A 22,748-nucleotide genomic window follows, 5' to 3' on the forward strand; every position below is an offset into this window, starting at 1 on the left:
TGGCTAAAGTCCTTGCACTGAACGCTCTGGGATCCCATATGGGTGCCAGATCCCATATGGCCCCACTTCCCATCCAGCTCCCTGCTTGTGGCCTGGCCAAGCAGTTGGGGATGTCCCAGAGCCTTGTGTGGACGACCCAGAAGCAGCTCATGTGTCCTGGCTTCGGATTGGTTCAGCTCCAGCCGCTGCGGCCACTTGGGGAATGAGTCAACAGATGGAAGATCTTTCTGTCTCTCCTCCTCTCTGTATATCTGACTTCTCAATAAAAATAAATAAATCTTAAAAAAAAATGTCAGAGTATGATGCAGTCCCCAAGTCTGGTCCTGCTGCTCCTGTGACCACACAAACTAAGATGTTGTTTATGAGGTTTTCATGAAAGAGATTGGAAGGGCTACTGTAACAGGGGAATCTTAGTTTATTATTCTGACTTTTGTGTGCTGTGGCACTGAAACAGAGACTCCCAGAAAATCAGTGTATCTCATTTTGCCTTTTGTGTTCAAGTTATATTTAATAATTTCCTGTAAATATTTGATAACATTCTACTTGTAGTAAAATGGATCACAATGTCATTTCCTAATGCAAATATATAGGAAGAAAATTTACAATTCTTTGATTAAAATTATTTACTGCTAACCTAAAAAAAACAAAAAAGGACTACTCAATGATTCAACTTTCTGGTTTATATACCTCTATACAGTTTTTTTAAAGATTTATTAATTTTTATTGGTAGATTAGATTTGTGGAGGTCCACTCCCTATGGCTGCAATGGTTTCTCAGCTGATCCAAGGCCAGGAGCCAAGAGCTTTTTCTGCATCGGCCACACGAATACAGGTTCTCAAAACTTTGGACTGTCTTCTACTGCTTTCCTAGGCTTCAAGCAGGGAGTTGGATGGGAAGTGAAGGAACCAGGACACAAACCAGCATCCATATGGGATCCCAGTGCATGCAAGGTGAGGATTTAGCCACTAGGTTACTGTACCAGGCTGAGGAATATATATTTAGAAAACAGTGAACTGTAATCACAGTCTGTCAGCTAGTCTTATTAGCTTTGCATGAAGATAAGAAGTCTTTTTATACATAGACTATGCAAAGATTATGCAGTTTTTAAAACAATTTTTTTTAAAGATTTATTTTTATTACTTTTTTATTGGAAAGGCGGATATACAGAGAGGAGAGACAGAGAGGAAGATCCTCCGTCCGATGATTCACTCCCCAAGTGAGCGCAACAGGCTGATACTATGCCGATCCGGAGCCAGGAGCCTCTTCCGGGTCTCCCACACGGGTGCAGGTTCCCAAAGCTTTGGGCCGTCCTCAACTGCCTTCCCAGGCCACAGGCAGGGAGCTGGAAGGGAAGCGGGGCTGCTGGGATTAGAACCGGTGCCCACATGGGATCCTGGGCGTGCAAGGCGAGGACCTTTAACCACTTGCGCCACCGCGCAGGGCCCTAAAACAATTTTTACAACAAGAACGTTTCTGTGTCTTGTTGTTAAAATTGCATTAGATTTTTCTTTGGAACAAAAGCATGTTTGCTCTTTGTGGCAACCCAGTTCTCCAGTCTCCACCCCAGAGCTCACTACTCTGTACACACCTCTACAAAACTAATATTAACAATTTTAATATTATAAGAGCATACATAAGCATTTATATATTGGTTTTTTTGATTTGGTTTTGTTTTTCCTTTCATCCCTTTATTTTTTTTAACTTTCACTTTCATGATGCATTTCATTAGTCTCAGGGATTTCTGTTTCTACTCTCTCCCCATTTCCCGCCACACCCGTGTTTTTCTCTACATTATAACAATAGTATAGACCTTCAATATATATTAGTCCTAATATTTTTTAAAGATGTATTTATGTTTATTGGAAAGTCAGATATACAGAGAGAAAGATCTTCCGTCCAATGATTCACTCCCCAAGTGAATGCAATGGCCTGGGCTGTGCTGCTCCAGAGCTAGGAGCCAGGAACTTCTTGCCAGGTTTCCCATGTGGGTGCAGGATCCCAAGACTTTGGACCATCCTAGACTGTTTCCCAGGCCACAGGCAGGGAGCTGAATAGGAAGCAAGGCTACTGGGATTAGAATCTGCGCCCGTATGGGATCCTGGCTCAGCTCTGGCCATTGCAGCTACCTAGAGAGTGAATCATTGCATGGAATATCTGCGTCTCTGTGTGTTCTCCTCTTGGTATATCTGATTTTATAATAAAAATAAGTAAATCTTTAAAAAAAGAAAAAGAACTTTTTATGCATATCTTTCATACAGAAAATGGAATGAAAGAAAGGATGTTTTCTTTGCGAAATAGTAGGTAGTTCCAGTGTAGAATTTCCTCCTGAGCCCACCAACTTCAGGGAAAGATGTCCTTTTCTTGTCCTTTTCCCAGTAGACAATGTGAACTTATCTCAGGTTGTAGTTGAGGCCCTTCATGTGCCACACAGTCTTCCAATTGCATGTAATTCTGTCCTACAAAATGTTCATGCCTAAGCTCAGAGAGCCTTGATAGTTTCTGAGTTACTTCAACCAATCACATCCTCAACAATATTCCATTTTGAAAAGAAATAACAACACCAAATTTTTAGTCATTATAATAAAACTTGGATATTAAAGATGGTTATAATGTTATATGCTTTTCAGCAAGAAAAATTGAAAATTCATTCAGACATTATTAATAACAGTAGTATAATATGGTAAGCATATTATAATATGGCAAGCAAACGGACTAGCTGATCTGAAGCCAGGAGTCAGGAGCCTCTACCGTGCCTCCCACGTGGGTGCAGGGTTCCAAGGCTTTGGGCTGTCCTCAACTGTTTTCCCCTTATAATTTACACGGTTGAAACTATGTGGAACAGAAGAACCACAAAGGAGAATGCTACCTGATTCTCTGGCTAAAAAACTGTGTGAGACAAGAAGTTACAATTGGTGTAGACCATTACATTATAGGGTGGTTTGTTAACCTAGCTGTATATAACCCAATTACAGGAACGTTTGTCCAAATTGGAAAAAAAAAATGTATAATTGTGTTTCAGAAAATTTACTTTTTTTTAAAGATTTATTTATTTTACTTGAAAGAGCTAGAGAGAGAAATCGTCCACCTACTGGTTCTCTCCCTAATTCCTGAAGAAGCCAGGGCGTGGCCAGTCCAAAGTTAGGAACCAGGAACTTCCTCTGAGTCTCTCATATAAGTGCAGGGTCCCAAGAACTTTAACTAGTCTCCACTGCTCTCCGCAGGGAAGTAGATAGGAAGTGGAGCAGCTGGGACTCAAACCAGTACCCTTATGGGATGCCAGCACTGAAGGCTGAGGACCAACCAGATGAGTCACTGCACCGGCCCCAGCAAATTTAATTTTAGGAATCACACAGAAATAATATCATTGGAAACACTAACTACTGAGTGGCTACTGTTGAATAGATTTTTGAGTACATTCATCTCTTAGAAAATTAATATTGTTGGCAAGATTGAGTGTTCTCTGGTGAAATGTTTATGATAACATAAATTTTTAAAAAGGATAGGTTGCTATTACAGGCCTGTGGCTTAGCATTTAGGATGCTGTGGGAGATGCCTTCATCCTATATCTAAGCACCTGGGTTTGAGTTCAGAGTTCAGCTCTAGTTGTTGATTCCAGATTCCTGCTAATGCACACCTTGGGAGGCAGCGGATGATGGTTCAAGTAGCTGGGTCTCAGGATTGAGTTCCAGCTCCTGACCGTAGCCTGACACAGTACCTGCTGTCAACAGGCATTTGGGAAGTGAACTAGCAGATGGGAAACCTCTGTCTCTCATTCGCATTCTGTCTTTTAAATAAATAATGCAAGTTCCAAATAATTATATACTATAATTCCATTTGAAAACATTAAGACAGCACCCAGGTCAGTGGCCTAGTGGCTAAAGTCCTCACCTTGAACGTGCCAGGATCCCATACGGGCGCAGATTCTAATCCCAGTAGCCTTGCTTCCTATTCAGCTCCCTGCCTGTGGCCTGGGAAAAATTTAAAATTTAAAACAGTCTATAATCTATAAAGCAGATTTTATATAACCTTTTCACAGGTTTTATGTATAACTTTATATAAATATATCTTGGGCCCGGCAGAATGGCCTAGCAGCTAGTCTTTGCCTTGAATGCACTGGGATACCATATGGGAGCTGGTTCTAATCCCAGCAGCTCCCTGCTTGTGGCCTGGGAAACAGTCTAGGATGGCCCAAAGCCTTGGGACCCTGCACCTGCGTGGGAGACCCAAGGAAGTTCCTGGCTCCTGGCTTTGGATAGGCACAGCACCAGCCGTTGCACTCACTTGGGGAATGAATCATTGGACAGAAGATCTTTCTCTCTGTATCTCCTCTCTGTATATCTGCCTTTCTGATAAAAATAGATAAATCTTTTTAAAAAGTTGTTATGTATGTTAAAATTTTTTTCTTCTTTCTCCTTTCCTTCTTCAAAGACAGAATCAGCCTGCCTGGGTTCATAGGTAAGAATCTTGGGGAAACTGAAATGAGTCCCATGTTTTGATTTCTTTTGCTAGGTCTAAAAAATAGCACCTAACCATATACCACCCCCAGAGTGGCACAGAGGTAGGTTTATGCCATGCCACTCCCAGGTAATGCCTATCACCTACTTCTGTGTATTTGCCAGGGTACCCCACCAGGACTAGTTTGCATACGGCATCCAAAATCCAGCGGGATGAGGTGAAGTCTTCTCAATGTGGTTATTTTCCCCTTTACTTAGAGTTGGTGGGTTTTGTTGCTTGGAGGTTATGCTTCCTTGTACCAAGTCTGATGAAGAGGAATCTTAACACCACCAGCTTCTCTAACAAAAAATATGGTAGGAATCACAAACAAAGCTGTTCTCCAGATGGAATCCATTGCTTTAGCTCTAAGGGATCATGCAGCACATTATTTAAAGAAGTCACGCCATGTCTAATGCAGTGTTTCTGATTCAGCTCCACACCCCAGCTAGGACGAACGAAACAGAGGGATGCTCAGGCTCAACCTCGGAATAAGGAAAACAGTTTCAGGAAATGAAGCCTCCCTAGAGAGTTCTAATGCAAAGTGAAGACTGATAACTTCTGGGTTATGTATGCCAGAAAATATGAGTAGCAAAACATGCTAGTTCCCATAAAGGGATATGATAGTACATAATGTAAATTTAAATGATATTATGGAAAACCAAATACACAAACATTCCTTTTCCATTTCAAAGAGATTCTTGGAATAACCTCTCACAAAGTATTAAGATAATACTGCAAAATAATCTTTTAAGCTTCATAGAAAGCTAATAAAACTTGCTAACACGGTGTGATTAGTTTATGGTTTTCCAAATTTATATTCCTCTTTCCAAAAGAAAATATCATATGTGCAAATCTGTTGTGTACATTTCTTTGTTTAGAAATGTTTTTGCTTGGTTTCTAATATCCTGTGAAAGGCCTGAGAAACTTGCTCATTAGTGTCCCAGGGCATAGAAAATCATGCTTTAATATGACAATAGTTGGGCAAATTCCACTCTATTAAAAGTAATGTACCAAGTCGGAAGAAGCTTGGCAGCACCTGTAAGCATCTGCATCATCATCAACTTGGAAGGTTAGGAGTGTATCGCCTTGTGAATATTTGATTCTGCCCAAGAAATAATAAAGATGGGCCAAACACAAGTGTGAAACACACACCTAAGTCACTAACTGTTGACTGAAGTCTGCGGGACATGCGAATATGCACAGAAACGGATGGAAAGACCAAGATATACCTAACGTACGACAGACATTAAGTATACAAGAAGCGCTCACTATTTATGTCACTATATAGTCACTAAATACTAAATATACCCGAGACATTAAGGAATCCAAGGTGTTACTGCTGCCACCCAGTGGTGACATTCAAACTATCTAGTAGTCTGTCCTGGCTCGCCAGGCCTTCCTAGACCATCTGTCTACCCACCCCGACTTGTAAGTAGAACCTTGGCCATACAGGGTCAGGACTATCGGAATTCTGATGGGATAGGAGCTCGATCATGTGAGGCTAACGGATATAAACACAATTCCGTCCGTGTGGAAACTCAAATGACGTATTTTCTGCAAAATCATGAATCTGCAAGCGTTCTCTGTGAAAAAAGGCGTGATGACTGAATTTTGTTTGCAACCGGCGACGACACACGAGGCACAGTGACACGGCCGCGTCCCCTGCCCGCGACCTACACGCACCGGGCAGGACTGGGCGTTCTGGTGTTCTGGGTGCCGGTCTCTCCGCCGACGCTTCGGGAGGCCGACGCGGCCGGGCGGCACTGAAGCTCGGCGAGGGCCCTGGAGAGGGCGCGCGCCGTCGGCAGCCCGTCCTTCCGCTAGGTCACCCGTCGGGCACACGGGGGAGCGTGAGCGACGTGAGCCAATGGCCCGGAGAAGGCCGCTCCCTAGGCACCGCCCTCAGAGCCCGCTGCCGGGCTCGGCTCCGCCTCCGCCACGTGACCCTGCCCCAGCCCGCCCACTGCTTCCCATGGCCCAATGGAAGCCGGCGCGGCGGAGGGAGGCGGAGCCTGGGTGGCCGCACGCCGCACGGCCGTTCACGTCTGCGCGGTGACGTCACGAGCCGACGCTGGGGACGTCCGTGTCGGGCTCCGGACTCCTGCAGCCGCTCTTCCCGTTCCGTGGTTTGGGGCTGGTGCGGTGCGAAAGCCACGGCCGCCGTGTCAGAGTCCTAGTTCGCCCGCGGCCCGGAATCGGGCTGGAGGAGGAGGAGGAAGGAGAGTGTGGTGTTTGAAAGCCATCCTGCTTTCCTCCAGGCTTGGAGCATGGATCCAGTTAGAGTGTTTTCCGAGAGAAGTGAGGTTGGAGCTTTTTATTTTTAATTTTGGGCACAAGCAGGTTGACTCCAAGGCCCTCCCAAGCAAGAGGGTTTAACTTAATGCTGTTCCCGTGTTTGAAGGAAGACAAAAAAAAAAAAAAAGCCCCACCTGGCAACATTTATGTAACCTCTGGTAGAAAACACCAGGTGCATTTACATCGCGGTAGTTTTCGTTGTGTGTCTGGCGTTTTTCAGGGGGAAGCTGCTAGAATAGCTAGGTTTTAGGTTTAAAACAGATGCAGAATCCAAAGGCAGCGCAAAAACCAGCCACCGCTTTTGCTATGCCTCTGAGCTGCGAGGTGAGTTGTATTCGTTAGTTGTCATGTTCACGGATTTGGGGTCAACTGTGAGGCCAGGGTTCTCATCTTGGTTTCTCTTCAGTCATGTTTCTACGTGTTAAACCCATCCTGGTTGTGTATCTATATATACCCTCCTCGGTCATTCATTAGAGTTTCACCGATTTCCCGCAGGAACCGTGGAAGGACCTTTGAATACAATGGAAGTAGGTTCCAAGAAAAGATCCATTGTAAACCTAGGGAGTGGGTTTTACTTTATGCTCAGTTTGCCCCAACTTTCAAATACCATTCAGTTTTTTTCTCCTTGGATTTAAATGTATATGCAATAAGTATTTCGGGGTACTTAAGATATTTGCATTTTGGTCTTAAAGTTGGAGCAGAAGCTCCTTTAAAATCCCAGAAATGAACTTCGCTTGTGACGTGCCATACTGATGTGGCCGTAATTACATGTACGTGATGTACAAGAGAGATCAAGATTTCTGTTTTCCTTTGGGTCAAGTTCCTCTTTGTGATGGTGGAACCAACAGTGACCACACCTTTATCTCATGTGTGTCAGAAGTTCGCTTGTGCAGATGTCAGCTTGTTTTACAGTCTGGCTCCTGCAGTTTTGCAGTTTAGTTGCATGTAGTTCAGCTACTGCAGCATCATTATTATGGCTTGAATTTTTGAGTATTGAGGCTTTCCAGAAACGCTTTTCCCTTCGTCTCTGATGAGTTAGTTGAGATCATTGTTTTCTTGATAAGATCAATTGGGAAATATTTTAAGCTGCCCATTCTTCAGCTCTGCAAAATACTAGTTCTTAACTATATAGGCGAGTGAAAATGCTTAAGTATTGTTGCCAGTTGGCTTCCAAGGTGCTGCTGATGGCTCTGTAGTTACTAGTAGGGCTTACAAACCATGTGTGTGACCTGTAGTTCTTTGCCCAAATTGCAGTTTTTGGGGACAATGCCTGTGGCCAGAATCCATGGCAGATGATATACCTTACCTCAAACATAGTTCTCTTGCTGCACCTCAAAGACTAATTCTTGGTTCAAAAAGTCAGATTATTCTGTTTAAGTAATCTGTGTGGATTTATAGTACCTCCATCATTCCTTGGAAATTGAGCTTTACTTAGCATGTGTTAGCAATCGTGCCTACCTTGTTAGGAATGTAAATTTTTAATCTAGTTTTGGATGTACGTAGTTTGGGAAACAGATTTTTTGAGATTATGGCTTTAGGATATTAGTAAATTGACTGTTTTCCAGGTTACCTTGATGCATAAGCTTTCCACTTCTGTTGTGACATGCTGGTTAATAATTCCTAGGCCACTCAGGAAGCTAGATTTGATCTCTGTGGAGGGTCGTATGTCAAAGCCCCATCCTGTGGGTTTTTGCCACTGTCTCTGCTTTGTAGAACTTCCAGCTTGATTTATGTCAAATTTGTCAGCAGGAAACAGAAACAGTATATGATAGAGGAAGTGTTAATGCTTACTGAGTGTGCTCTATGGTCCAGGCTCTTTTCTAAGCATGTAAGCGGAATGTTTCGATTCTCACACCACCCCCAGGGAATTGGGCCCTTCATTCTTTCCATTCTACAGATGTGGGAGCTGAGGCATAAAGGACTTGCACAGCACGTTGTCTGAAGTAAGACAGATATCTGTGTGTGTGTCTTCATTTCTGTATAACTCTTTGAAATACATAAATAAATCTTAAAAATAGAAGAACACACACACACAGGGCAGGGGGGAAATGGGTAGGTGTCTTCCATGTACTAGTACGTTCACCAAATGACTGCACTGGCTGGATTAGGGAATGTAGACCAGGCTGGAGTCAGAATTCCCAGCTCCTTTGCTCCTGATGTGGCTTCCTGCTAATGTGACTAGGAGCAGCAGGTGATGGCTCAAGTACTTGAACCCCTGCCACCCTTGTGGGAAACCTAGATAGATTTCCTAGCTGCAGGCTTCTGGCCCGGCTGGGCCCTGGCTGTTGTGGGCTTGTGGGGAGTGAACCAGAAGGCGGACCGTGTCCCTGTCTGTTTTGTCTTCCTTCTCTGTTTCTTTCTTTCTCTCTTTGTTGCTCTTTCAAATAAGTAAAAGAAGAAAAATGAATAAGCATTTAGAAATTAATATAGGATCGACATAGCAAATGTATTAGTTATGCTTACTTTATTTTGATGACTTGTTTTAAAGTGGACCTAGCTCAGTGCTGATGTAATCAGTGGACCATACTTCATTCCTGTGGCGTAATAGTGGCATTTATAGTCTGTCTTTTCATACATTTTTAGAATTCACTTTTCCCACAACTGACAGTTTTAAAGTGTCTTTAGATTTTTTTAAGAATTACATTTCTTCAGCTACATATACATACTTTTTACAAACTCTGCTGCCTGCCTCATCAATTTTATATATCTCAAATGAATTAGAATATAGATTTTAAAATGTGCTTTACTGTACATATGATTTTGATTTTCCTCTAGCTTTGTGTAGTTAACAGGTGTTAATGAATAGCTCTGATTCTATCTTAACCACCTCTTTTGCATTGTTATTACTTGGTTAAGAAAGGAGAAGAGTTTTTTCCTTCTTTATGAGGTCTGATGGGAAAAGGTAAGTGGTTCTTCTTTGGAATGGGGATCTGTTGGATCCCTCTGCCTGCTGTGACTTCTGTCCAGTACCCTGAGATCATCACATGTGTAGCATGTCTGTTCATTATATCTTTGCATTTTTCCTCAACTTAACATTTTTAACTGACTTTCCAACTTCTGCAAAGACATGGAGTTTTTCATTATAAGTAGAGGAAGTAACACAAATTTTAGATTCACTGATGCATTTTCTAGTACCTCAAAATTCAGATTTATTGATCTTGTTTATGACCCCTGAATATATGTTCTGTTGTTTTCTCTGTGGCTTTAGATACCTTATTATTTCTTTTTGAAACAGCTCCATACTTTTAAGCACTATCTCTGTTTATAGTTTCCCCTGGTTGATATATTCCTTACATAAATTTCATTTTTTCTGCTTACAGCCCACCTTTACCTCTATTGTTCTTTTGCTTAAGCAGCCCTGGCTCCCCATAATCTGTCAGATTCTTTCAAGGTTAGGCTTTCATCTCTTTTACTGGCTTTCTCACTACATTCTGCCCTGAGCATTGGACGATAGTCATGTGGTGCTAGAATCCCCAAATGTATCCTAAGCAATAGCAGTGCCATAAGAAAAAACAGGTGGTTTTATGAGTTGAAGAGTCATTGTCTGGTAAAGTGAATCTGAGAAGCTTTGCATACTTTTTCCTTATAAAATTAATGTTTATTGAAGTTTTCTCAAGAACTTTTTTGTTGTGCTCTTAGCTTTTAGATTCTAAACAGGAGTATGATATATTACTCAAATTTATTAACCATGAAGCCCTTCATAGAACTAGTGTTCTGTACACATATTTACTGACTTATGGATATTTTTGTTGCTTTATCAGTCCATAACTTGACTCATGCCATTAATTTTGCTTCACATAAACTCCTCTTCCATCTCTGTCCCATCAAAAACCCCACGTAAATGTTTTGGCTTCGATTTGGGAATATTTCTTTCAAAGAATGCTTCTTATCGTCAATCACAAATGTGATATTTTTCCTGGGCTTTTATTGCAATTATTTTGGTGTGTTTTGTCACATCTATCATGTGTTTTTTATTATAGGGCTATGTATTCTAGGAAAACATATCTTGCTTGAGGACAGTATGTAATATAGCCTGAGATTTATTGAAAGCTGTAAGTGCTCTGCATATATGAATACGATGGGATCCATACAATAAAATTACATATTTAATACAATTTCTAATAATTCATATCTGTTAGAAAGATATCAGCAAATGAATAGTGATTATGTTGAAATCTATTGTGATATTTTATTTTGTGACTAGTACTTAGCACAGTCTTTTTGTTTTTAAGTGTTTATTTTTGTTGGAAAGTCAGATGTACAGAAAGGAAGAGAGACAGAGAGACAATGATCTCTGTCTGCTGATTCACTCCCCAAGAGGCTACAAGGGTTGGAGCTAAGCTGATCTGAAGCCAGGAGCCAGGAACTTCTTCCAGGTCTCTCATGCAGGTGCAGGGTCCCAAGGCTTTAGGCTGCCGACAGCTGCTTTTCCAGGCCACAAGCAAGGAGCTGAGTAGGAGGCAGGGCCACCAGGATTAGAACCAGCGCCCATATGGGATCTCATTGCAAACACGGTGAGGACTTTAGTTGCTAGGCTACTGCACTGGGCCCCAGTGCAGTCTTTATATCATGTGTATGAGAATGCCCCTTAATGGCTAGATTAGTCTGAATTTCCCTTCCCTGGTGTCATTGCTCATGTGATGTTTTGTCTTTGTAGTTATAGATTTGAAGATTTTCATTTCCTCTGAAGCCGTATTAACCATGATCTTCCCAGTTGGCTGACACACATTTGGACTTAGCTGTGATCCTCAATTCTACCGAGTTTCCATTCTGGGAGAGTGAAAACTTTGTATAAAGCCAGGAAAAGTTAATGTGCCTACTAATGCTGTATATCCCTTAGCTGTTTCTTAAGTAATTCTGTTTCTTCTCTCCTTCCCCTACCCCACCCTATTCTGAGGTGTGATTATGTTTTAGTGTTTATGCTAGGTCCGTATATTGAAGGTAACCACACCTTTTAAGATAATCAGACCTTGAAATAGAAACTAAAGCCTGGATGTACAATTCTAAAGTTAGAAAGAACATTTTGACCTAGAGTCTTAGGAGTTTTGTAGGAGACTAAAATTTGATTCTGCCAGCCTTCAGTGAAGTTGGAAACTTGTAGCCATAATAAATTTCTTCTTTATCATTTCTCATCTTTTATTAATTGCTAAATCCTCTTAAGTATTTCTCAGAACTCTATCTACTTCTCTGTATTGCACTGTCTTATTGCTGTGGTTCTTTCATTATCTCATGTTCAGAATTGTTCAATGGTTTGCTCACACCTGACTCCTCCCACTGTCCACAATCTGTGGCCTTTTCTAACCCATGTTTCACACTGCTGCTGGTGTTGGCTTGCTAAAGCTCCTATCTGATCATGTGGTTTCTATTTTAAACCCTTAATAGTTTCCCATGTGCATAGAGGAGTACATGCATGTGTATGTGTATGCATACAGCTCTCCACTGTTGCCTGCCATACAACAGTGTACAGTCATTTGTTACCTTCAATGTTAGTCTGTTTTCCATTGCAATAACAGAATATCTGAGATTGGTAATTAATGAAGGAAAGATTTATTTGACACAAGGTTCTAGAGGTAGGGAAGACAAAGAACATGACACTAGCATCTTACTGGGGGTCCATACTGTGTGATAATATGGGAGAACATGCACGTTCACATGACGCAGAAGATAAAATGGAGGAACTCATCCTTTTTATTAGGCACCCTATTACTATAACTGACCCCACAGAAGCGACATTAATTCATTCACGAAGGCAGAGTCCATGTGACATAGTCACATCTTAAAGCTTCTGCTTCTTACTAATGTGATCATGATAATTAAGTTTTTTTTTAAGATTTATTTTTATTATTATTTTTTTTTATTGGAAAGAGAGGAGAGACAGAGAGGAAGATCTTCCATCCGATGATTCACTCCCCAAGTGAGCGCAACGGCCAATGCTATACCGATCCGAAGCCAGGAGCCTCGTGAGGGCTGTGATGTGAGGGCTGTGTTGTGCATGTCCAGCCAGCCACGTGGAAACCTGCTTGAGTTGCGGGATGCTGGCCTTGGCGCCACCCACAGCCTCCTGGCTGTTGTGGACGTTTGAGGGTGTGCTCTCGTGCATGGGAAATTTCTCTCACCATCTATCACAAATTAAAAAGAGAATTTTTAAAAAAATAAACAGCAAAACCAATGGAGATTGAGTACTAGAGTTAGCAGTTGAAGAGGGGTCCTGTGCCAGTGGCCTGAGGCAAGAGGCCAGAAGGAGGAAGGTGTGGTTGGACGGAGACTGTAAGATGACTGAGCTTGGAGAACTGAAGGAAGTTCACACTGCAGCGTGAAACTGAGCAACCTGGCAGGGTCCAGACTACTTTCTGAGAGTGTGTCTACTGAGGAGAAAGGATTGAAAGATTTTACTTCATGGAGTGGGATCTAGACTACTGATCTGACTTGCTTTTTTAAAACACCATGCCAGCTGCAATGGTGAAGATCAGATTACAGGGGCAAGGTGATTGTGCATAGATCATTTAGCAATTTATTGAGGTAAACCTAGGCTTCATCTCTGGAAAATTATGTTATTGCCCATCTTCTTAATGCTGCAACAATATGTTTTTTTAGTTACTGTGTATATATTAGAGCATTTTGAAATGACTTCAGGTGTATTTTTTGACAGTTTAAAAGATGATTTAATATTTTTCTTTTTTAAGTGTGCAAAATTGGCTGCCTTGTTCTTTTAAATAAATAGCCTTTTATGGACAAGCTTGGGAATTCTGCTTCACATCTAGAGAGATTTAGCACCGTATTCAGGTCTGCTTCTCTCATATGTCTTTTATACTGCCACAGAAATTTGAATATTTTATAGTAGTGCTGTTCAATAAAAATATTTGCACTGCAAATGTGAGCCACATGTGTAATTTTACATTTTTTAGTAACATTAAAATGGTAAAAAGAAAATGGCAGGATTCATTTTAATAATGTATTTTACTTAACTGCAGATATCTAAAACATTAGTTCAAGATACAGTCAATATAAAGCTGTTAATAAGATATTTGACATTATTTTTGCACAGTCTTAGAAATTCAGTAGATATTTTGTACTCAGATGCATTTCAAAGTGTGTTATGTTTTAAGGATTCAGGAGTCTGCTGTGTCAGAGAGCTCTAAAGATTTCTGGATTAATGAGTGTTTTATTTTTTTAAGCTATCAGATTTATAGAAATAATAACAAACACATGAGTTTTATTTGGAGTAGGGTTGTGTGCTGTTATAAAGAAAGGTTGAAACGCTGAATGTCTCAGCAGTATTATGAAATTGTTTTTTAATAGTTTGAAATAATTAAATTTACTTATTTATTCACTTATTTACAATTTCTTGATGTTATTGGAAAGGCACATAGGATTTATAGAGAGAAGGAAATACAAGCAGAAAAAATCTTCCATCCACTGGTTTACACCCCAAGTGGTCGCAATGGCCAGAGCTGAGCCAAAGCCAAGAGCCCGGAGCTTTTTTCAGGTCTCCCATGTGGGTGTAGGTTTCCAAGGCTTTGGGCTGTACTCCACTGCTTTCACAGGCCACAAGAAGGGAGCTGGATGGGCAGTGGAGCAGCTGGGACATGAACTGGTGTCCATATGGGATTACAGCACTTACAAGGCAAGGATTTAGTCATTAAGCCTTTGCGCTGGGCCCAGAGTTAAATTTCTAGTTATTATTTACTGGTGTGGGAGAGTAGTTTAGGGTTGAAATAAATGGAGATGTGATGGGATTTTCTGATGGAAATCTCAGTAAAAAGAAAGGTTTATTTTAGAGAGATTTCTCAGTGCTATGTAAATCTATAGCTCACATTCACTGAAATATGTTGTCACCTGCATTGTGCCTTTGTATGTGTTAAGAAATGAAGGATATGATGTGTATTCTTTGCAAAATCTTAGCCAACATGATTTTGATAATTCAAAATGCACGTCATTCTTGAGTTATAAAATATGAGAACATTAGTGTTTTTTAAGAAATTCTTTTGGTTGCTTGCTTAGGAGTCAGTTTTTACTCATGGGTTAATTTAATTGGTTCTATAGAATTGCAGATTTCTTAGCAGGGACTGTTTTAGGTAGCTTGTAAGATGCTACTTCTTGGGCCCAGTACGGTGGCTTAGCAGCTAAAGTCGTTGCCTTGAATGGGCCAGGATCCCATATGGGTACTGGTTTTAATCCTGGAAGCTCCACTTCCCATTAACCTCCCTGTTTTTGGCCTGGGAAAGCAGTGAAGAATGGCCCAAAGCCTTGGGACCCTGCACCCACTTTGGAGACCTGGAAGAAGTTCCTGCTCCTGGCTTCGAATTATGCACGGCTATAGCCGTTGTGGTCACTTGGGGAGTGACTAATCGGATGGATGAGCTTCCTCTCTGTCTTTTCTCCTCTCTGTATATCTGACTTTGTGCTAAAAATAATAAAAAAACAAATCTTTTTTTTTTAAAAAGATGCTACTTCTTATGGCACCGAGCATTGTAGTGTAGAAGGTAAAGCCACATCCTAGGATGCCTCACTGGTGACCTAGCTGTTTTAGCTTAGCTCACTGCTTATGTATCTGGGAAATGCAGCACAAGATGGTCCCAAGTGCATGGCCCCCTACCACCCACACTGGAGACCTGGTTGAAGGTCCTGGGTTCTGGCTTCGGCTAGGTCAAGCCTGGCCGTTGAGTCAATCTGAGGAGTGAACCAACAGATGGAAAGTCCTTTCTCTTTGTACACTTACACACATCCCCACATGTATTTTAAAGATGTTACTGGGGATACCTGTAGCTATGTCAGAGTACCTGGGTTTGGGTTCTAGTTACCTTTAGGCCTGAGTTCAAGTCTCAGTTCTGCTTCTGGTTTCGCAGTCTTATTGGTGTATGCTTAAGTGTACATGTAGGAGACCTGAATTGAGTACCTGATGCCCAGCTTCATCCAGGCCAGTACAGCCCCAACCTTCATGGGCACTTGAACAGTGAAATAGTAGCTGGCATTCTCTCTCTCTCTGTCTTTGTCTTTTAAAGAAATGAGAAAAAAATTCAGTAATACTTTAGCATGAACAGGTATCTTCCTGCTTTTCTATTTTAGCATCTTAACGTCTAGCTCAAATATAAATAACATTTGTTTTAATTAATGTACCCTACCAAATCTCAGCATATTATAATCTATCTTTGGTAGAGATAATTATAAAGCCTTCTTTCTTTCAAATCAGTACATATTTGTTCTCTATGATTTATATTCTAATTATGAGTTATTTTCTCTAGATTAGTTTGATATTGATGCAAGGAAGAATTTTTTTTTATTTGAATGTATTCTCTTTTTCACATTAGCGAGCTAGTGCTGGAGAGAGAAGCAGGAAGTGAGAGCTCACATTGTTCAGCTCACTCCCTAAATGTCCACAAAGGACGAGTTTGAACTAACTTGGAAAAGCTGGGAGCCAGGAACTGAGTGCCTCCCAGAATTTGCATTACCAGCAAGCTGGAGTTATGAGCCAGATCTGCAAGTTGAACATAGGCTATCTGATGTGGGTCATGAATGCCCTGACCAGGATCTTAGTGGTAGGCCAGACTCTCCTCCCACCCTTCTTTCTATTACCTCACTGATTGAATAAACAGTTTGACATTTATTACTGTATACTATTACAGTTACTATGCCAGGTACTGAGAATACAAGGGTGTTCAGAAGCAGCTCTCAAAATTTGGTCTCTTCAGGGTGATTTTTATTTAGGAAATGTATATAATGACTCTGCTGAAAAGGCTTATTCTTAGTACTTTACAATTTAAAAAAAACTGTAAAAACTTTGTAACTGCTTTTTCGTTATTTAAGTTCCTTGAGGGTATTTTTTTTCATGTGCAGGAGGGAACATGACTGAGGACAGGAGATTTTCTTAAATATTCAGTGCTGTGAGTCACAGTTAGAATTCAGCTTTAGAATTGCAGTGTGCTTGTTCTTATCTTGAAGTGTATATTTAACATGGCTTGCCTAGGAAGTCCTGTTTTACAAGGCTTGCTGGTTTGACTACTTTCGTGACTGTATCTTTGAAGTCCTACACCTGTACTTTTCAAGTGTTTTGTTGGTGTCATTGTACTTATGCTCAATTCTTACTTCGATGTTGAGCAAGTAAGTAGGTGTATCTTAAAAATTAAACTACTTATCTTGCTGTTAGTACTTAGAGAATGAGAACAATGAAAATGTTTATTTGGTCTTACTGACTTTGAAAAACTAGAAAGTTACCTATTATGTTTTCCAAGGCTTATGTTTGTAGGCGCTGAAGATACAGATTTTAAAATGATGAAAGGAAAATGAAATTAGTAGTTTTTTTTAATTTTTAAAAATTAACTAGTATTTACAGCTGGTAAAATATTTAAAAGGAATAGTCTCCCTTTCAAACCTGGTACTTCAGTAGTCTTATTCCTTTCTCTCTGGGCAGCTATCTTGGAAAACTATCTGGAGATAGCTTGTACATCCACAAATAATTATATACTGTATCTCTTTATCCCCTCTGTCCTCCCTTTTCTGGGAGTAAAAACCCACATATCTTCTACTATATTATTTTTGCTTTTGTGTTTTCTGCATTTATTGTAAAAATTATATATTTGAAAGGCAGATTTACAGGGAGAAGGAGATGGAGGTAGAGAGAGAGAGAGCTTCCATTTGCTCGTTCACTCTCCAAATGGCCTCAATAGCCGAAGCTGAGCAAATCTGAAGCCAGGAGCCATGAACTTCTTCTGAGTCTTCCACGCTGGTGCAGGGCCCCAAGGCTTTGGGCCATCCTCGACTTCTTTCCCAGGCCATAAGCAGGGACCTGGATGGGAAGTGGAGCAGCAGGGAAATTAATCTGCGATTATATGGGATGCTGGCACTTAGAAGTGGAAGATCTAGCTGGTTGAGCCATTGCGCTGGCCTTCATGTTCTGCACTTTAAACTTAATGTTTCCCCTTGGGAATTGTTTCATGTTATTGCCTCAAAAGTTCTTTCTTTTTTGCTGTTGCATTGTGAGACTTAAGTTATTAAATCATTCAAATACTTAATAGAAGTAGCTATAGTTATATAGTGAATGAATAGTGTATCTCTTAATAAAATGATTTTAACTTTTGTTATGCTAAAGTGGATGCTTTTTATTATATGTTGGGAAAGTATTGAAAGAATATTTTTGCTTTTTTTTTTTCAGATAATCAGAAAGATAAATGGAGTCTGAGCAGCTGTTCCATAGAGGATACTATAGAAACAGCTACAACAGTATAACAAGTGCAAGTAGTGATGAGGAACTTTTAGATGGAGCAGGTGTTATTATGGACTTTCAGACTTCTGAAGATGACAATTTGTTAGATGGTGATACAGTGGTTGGTAAGTTCCATGTTAAAACTCAATTTTTTAGTCGTGGGTATTTCATAATTTATTTTTCATTGAGGCTAGTTTTTGGATTTAGTTTTTTTCTTTTATTAACCTGAGATGGAACATGTGACAACTAAATATTTAGATGTGTAAAATCCAGTGATATTTATTATATGCTTGAGTTTTGTTTTTTAAATTTATGTTTTATTAACCTGTAGCCCAATTACATTTAACATAATCACCAATACGTCTGGTTTCAAACCTGTTTATTATTTTAGTCTTTTAGCAATCATTTTCTTAGTTTGTGAGTCTTATGCCCAGGGCTTTTAAGAATCATAATTATTTTTTAGGAGAAAAGCTACATTGAGTAAACTTTCTCATTCAAGTCCACATTGCATTGGTGGTTCTGAACTTCACGTTTTGTCTTCTTGGCCTTTTGAGGCTGTCGAAAGCTTCCAGTCTTTATCAAACTTCCCGGTTATAAACTCTATTTGGAAGCGGTAATTAGCTCAAGACAAAAATGATTGCTTCACTCCTTTTTGGAATCTTGGTGCCTCAGATTCCGATATCCTTAAATGTTATTTGGTTTAATAAATAAACAATGTATATTTCATTATTAGTAGTCATTCATTGTGTGCATTAATGATACTTTTTCCCTGTTTTGATGGCATTGTGATAAATCAGAAAATCATGTTTGGTTTTGAAATTTTAAGTGTCAGGTGTCATTTTTCTGTGTTTGAAAAGATCCCTTTATTTGCGGAGAAAATTAGCTCAGGGAAATGGAAGGAGATATGGTTTAGCTTTTTCTTCTTTGCCCACTGCCATCATGTGTTGGTGATATATTCATGGGAAGGGGAGTATGCCAAACATGATGGATGGAAGAAGGCTCAAAAAGGATATTCTTGGGTTGTTCTTACAAGAAAGGGTGATTTTCGTAGGACCCTACCAGAAGGGTTTTTGTTTTTTTGTTTTTTTGTTTTTTTTACCAAAGTAGAAGTTGGAATGACTGTGCAGTAAACATTGGCATCTTCTATGTAGGCTCAAAGTTTTCCCAGCCAGTACATCCGAAGTTAGTGTTGTTGAAGATAGAGCTGCAGAACAGCAATTGACAACAACTAAAAACTGGGTGCCATAGACTGTAAATGTTATAACTCGAGAAAAAGAGGATGTTATTTTGATGCATCTTTAGAATTAGAAAGATTATTTTATACAATGGAAGATAAGGTATGAGGCATAACACTGAAAATATGTATTGTTTGTGAGACAGTGAATATATATTTTATTATTTTTATTGGAAAGGCAGATATATAGAGAGAAGGAACTACAGAGAGAAAGATCTGTCCTCTGGTTTACTCCCCAAGCAGCCGCAATGGCCAGAGCTGAGCTAATCCGGAACTAGAAACCAGAAACTTCTTCCATGTCTCCCATGTGAGTGGGACATCATTTGTTGTTTTCCCAGGCCACCCTGGGATTAGAATTGTTGCCCAGATGGGATCCTGGCATGTGCAAGTAGAAGACTTTAGCCATTAGGCTAAAGTGCCAGGCCCTGCGAATGTTCTTTTTGAAAGATAGTGACAATTCTTGGGCAACATGCAGTATCCCAGTGGCTAAGATCCTTACCTTGCATGTGCTGGAATCCCATCCCAGTGCCAGTTTGTATACCTGTTGTTCCACTTCCCATCTAGCTCCCTGCTTTTGGCCTGGGAAAGCCGCTGAGGACGGCCCAAAGCCTTGGGACCCTGCACCTGCATGGGAGACTTGGAAGAGACTCCTGGCTCCTGGCTTTGGACTGGCGCAGCTCTGGCTGTTGCAGCTGCTTAGGGAGTGAATCAGCAGACAGAGGAAGATCATTGTCTCTTCTCTCTGTATATCTGACTTACCAATAAAATGAAAATAAACCCTTTAAAAAAAAGTAAAAATTATGTCTTTCAACATAGCTGATGTAGTCCCATTAACAGTAGCAGGTGGGGTCAGGTGGGGTCAGCACTATAGCATAGTAGACTAATCCTCTGCCTGCTAATGGTGGCATCCCAGAAGGGTATCAGTTTGTTTCTGACTGCTCCATTTCTGATCCAGAGCTCTGTTTATGGCCTGGGAGGGCAACAGAGGATAGCTTAAGTCCTTTGACCCCTGTACCCATATGGGAGACTGGGAAGAATTTTTGGCTTCCATTTTCAGATCAGCTTAGTTCTGAACATTGTGGCTGTTTGGGGAATGAACCAGTAAATGGATGACCTTTCTCTCTGTCTTTCCTTCCCTCCATGTAAAATCTTCCTTTTAAGGGAAGTAATAATAATAATAAAACCAGTTAGAGAGTATCTTAGAAAAAGTGGAGAGTTCAGATTGGGTATAGTATCATAGTTGATGATATCAAAGGCAAGAGCTCTCAGTTCTGTTCAGTATCTGGGGAGGATGGAAGTAGGGAGTTAATGCAGTAGTTGAATATTAAATACTTTGTAATCGGCTTCTTTTTAGCATATCATCCTCATCCCCTAAAAAGGACTGATACTGGGAACGTACCAATAATGTTCTTGGTTTATGTGTTTGAAGAAAGTCTGTGATCTTGAGTGGCTTTCGGTTTGGAGATCTGAATTTATGTCAGTTAACTAGACTGGAAACTTTGGCAAGTCACTTTGTCTCAGTTTTTTTTCCAGTGTAAAAAATATTACGGGGCCTGGCATGATAACACAGTGGTTGAAGTCCTTGCCTTGCATGCACGGGGATCACATATGGGCTCCGGTTCTAATCCCGCTGGCCCCACTTCCCATCCAGCTCCCTGCTTGTGGCTTGGAAAAGCAGTGGAGAATGGCCCAAAGCCTTGGGATCCTGCACCTGTGTGGGAGACCCGGAAAATGTGAAATTTTTCATTGCAAATAACAGGAAGGGAGTGTCATATGGCTTTTGCCATAGTGAAAATGAAGCACATGACTTGATAAGTTCAACTTTGGAGCTATTCTTAGTTCTGACTTTGGGTGAAGTTAAAGAAGTTATTGAAGTTGATGGAGTGAAAGCTAGTCAATATTTAAATTTTGTTGATGACATATGACATGATTATTTTAGCAAGTTTTAAATTTAGGCTGCTGTAGTGCTTGTTCTTGTCCTAAATGTTTGACAGTATATAGAATCACTCCCTGTTTTGTAGATTGTATGTGTATGCAGAGAGAAATGTGAGAGGAAAGATTGTATTGAAGAGCTCACTTGTAATTATTTCAATTATTTTTCAATAGATAATATTTTCTTTAGATTTATTTATTTACTTTTATTGGAAGGCTAAATACACAGAAAAGGAGATACAGAAAGATCCGGACAGAAACTGGTTGCCCAGAGGGACCTGGCACCAGCAGGATGAGGATTTATCACTAGGTTGTTGTGTTGGGGCCAACAGATAGCCTTAAAACAAACAAACAAAACCAAACTGGTAAAATGCAAATGTAAGCTGTTCTAATTTTTGAAAGATCTTAGGGATTATCGTAACTAGGAATGGATCACAGATATTACCTAGGAGATTACACTATTTCCTGTATACACTGTGGGTATCATTTATCCAAAAGCATAGAAGTATAATGCATAATAGAAGTGCTTCAAAGTTTGGATTTTTTTTCAGATTTTGGAATATTTGTATTTCTGTTGTGGAGTATTTTGATTATGAGGGCCCAAATCTAAATATAAAATTAATTTATGTCTCATATATACTTCATATACATAATCTGATGATCATTGTTAAAGCTTCATTTGTTTTCATTTTATTTGAAAGGCATAAGTACATCTTCCACCCACTGATTAATTCCCCCAAACTTCCCCCAAATGTCACAACTTCCTGGTCTGGACCAGGCTGAAGCCTCAATTCTGGAACTCAATCTACTTATATCACACGTTCAATTGGGACCCAATCTGCTGCCTTCCACGATGCACGTTTTTAACAGAAAATTGGATCAGGAGTGGAATAGTTAGGATGCAAAGCTGGCCCTCCAATGTGGGATGCAGGCGTGTCATCAAGACTGAAGCACACATTTTGTCTGCAACGCATTGTATGAAGTTAGGTATTTTTATTTATGGTATCATATCACCATTGAAAAGTTTTGGGTTTTGGAACATTTTGAATTTCAGATTTGTTGCTTTTCTCATACTTCTAGAGTTGAGTTGATTTTTTTAAGTCTTTCTCCTTGTCTTATAGTTGGCCATTTGCTCCGTGAGTTTTGCATGTTTTTTCCGCTGTGTATGCTTGTGATATCCTCTTAAGAGAAGACAATCGTGTATGATTAGAGCCCATCTTAATATCCTCATTTAACCTTAATTCTTAAAAGTGATAATTTGTATCTTATTCCCCAATACAGTCACTTTCTGAGTATTAGAAGTGATGGCTTTAAGGTATGAATTTGGACGGTACATAGTTTAGTCCATAGTAGCATATCTATGCAGATCTTTCTAGGGTTCATGTATTTTGTTAGAAAAAAATCAAGAAGGCATATTTTCTCAAGATTTCTAGATTTAAAAATTTGCTTGAAAGGCAGAGATGGATCAAGTCAGGCCTTCCATACTCTGGTTCACTCCCCTTTGTTCCCTCTCCCAGGGCTGGGTCAATCAAGGAAGTGGGTTGTTCTCTAAAACTTATAAAATGAATGCAGCCCTGCTGACAGTGTGACGTT

The 22,748-nt window shown here is 40.2% G+C and overlaps 1 protein-coding gene across 6 annotated transcripts in view; it reads left to right on the top strand.

Moving 5' to 3' along the window:
• Nucleotides 1-6,583: 6,583 nt before the first annotated feature.
• Nucleotides 6,584-22,748, top strand: part of CLCN3 (chloride voltage-gated channel 3) — a 75,037-nt gene continuing 58,872 nt past the window's right edge. For 2 of the 6 annotated variants that reach the window (XR_005882241.1, XM_040966235.1), the window contains exons 1-2: nt 6,585-7,113; nt 17,939-18,114. Coding sequence is in view for 5 of the 6 variants with exons in the window: in XM_040966235.1 (XP_040822169.1) it covers nt 17,955-18,114 (160 nt within the window). In the remaining variant the exon portion in view is untranslated. Of the gene's footprint in view, nt 7,114-17,938; nt 18,115-22,748 lie in introns of all 6 variants that reach the window. The other 4 variants (XM_040966238.1, XM_040966242.1, XM_040966240.1 and 1 more) reach the window with 3 other exon arrangements.

The sequence above is a fragment of the Ochotona curzoniae genome, unplaced genomic scaffold (assembly GCF_017591425.1).
Source record: "Ochotona curzoniae isolate NIBS_2020 unplaced genomic scaffold, NIBS_Ocur_1.0 scaffold_4505, whole genome shotgun sequence".
Classification (NCBI taxonomy): domain Eukaryota; kingdom Metazoa; phylum Chordata; class Mammalia; order Lagomorpha; family Ochotonidae; genus Ochotona; species Ochotona curzoniae.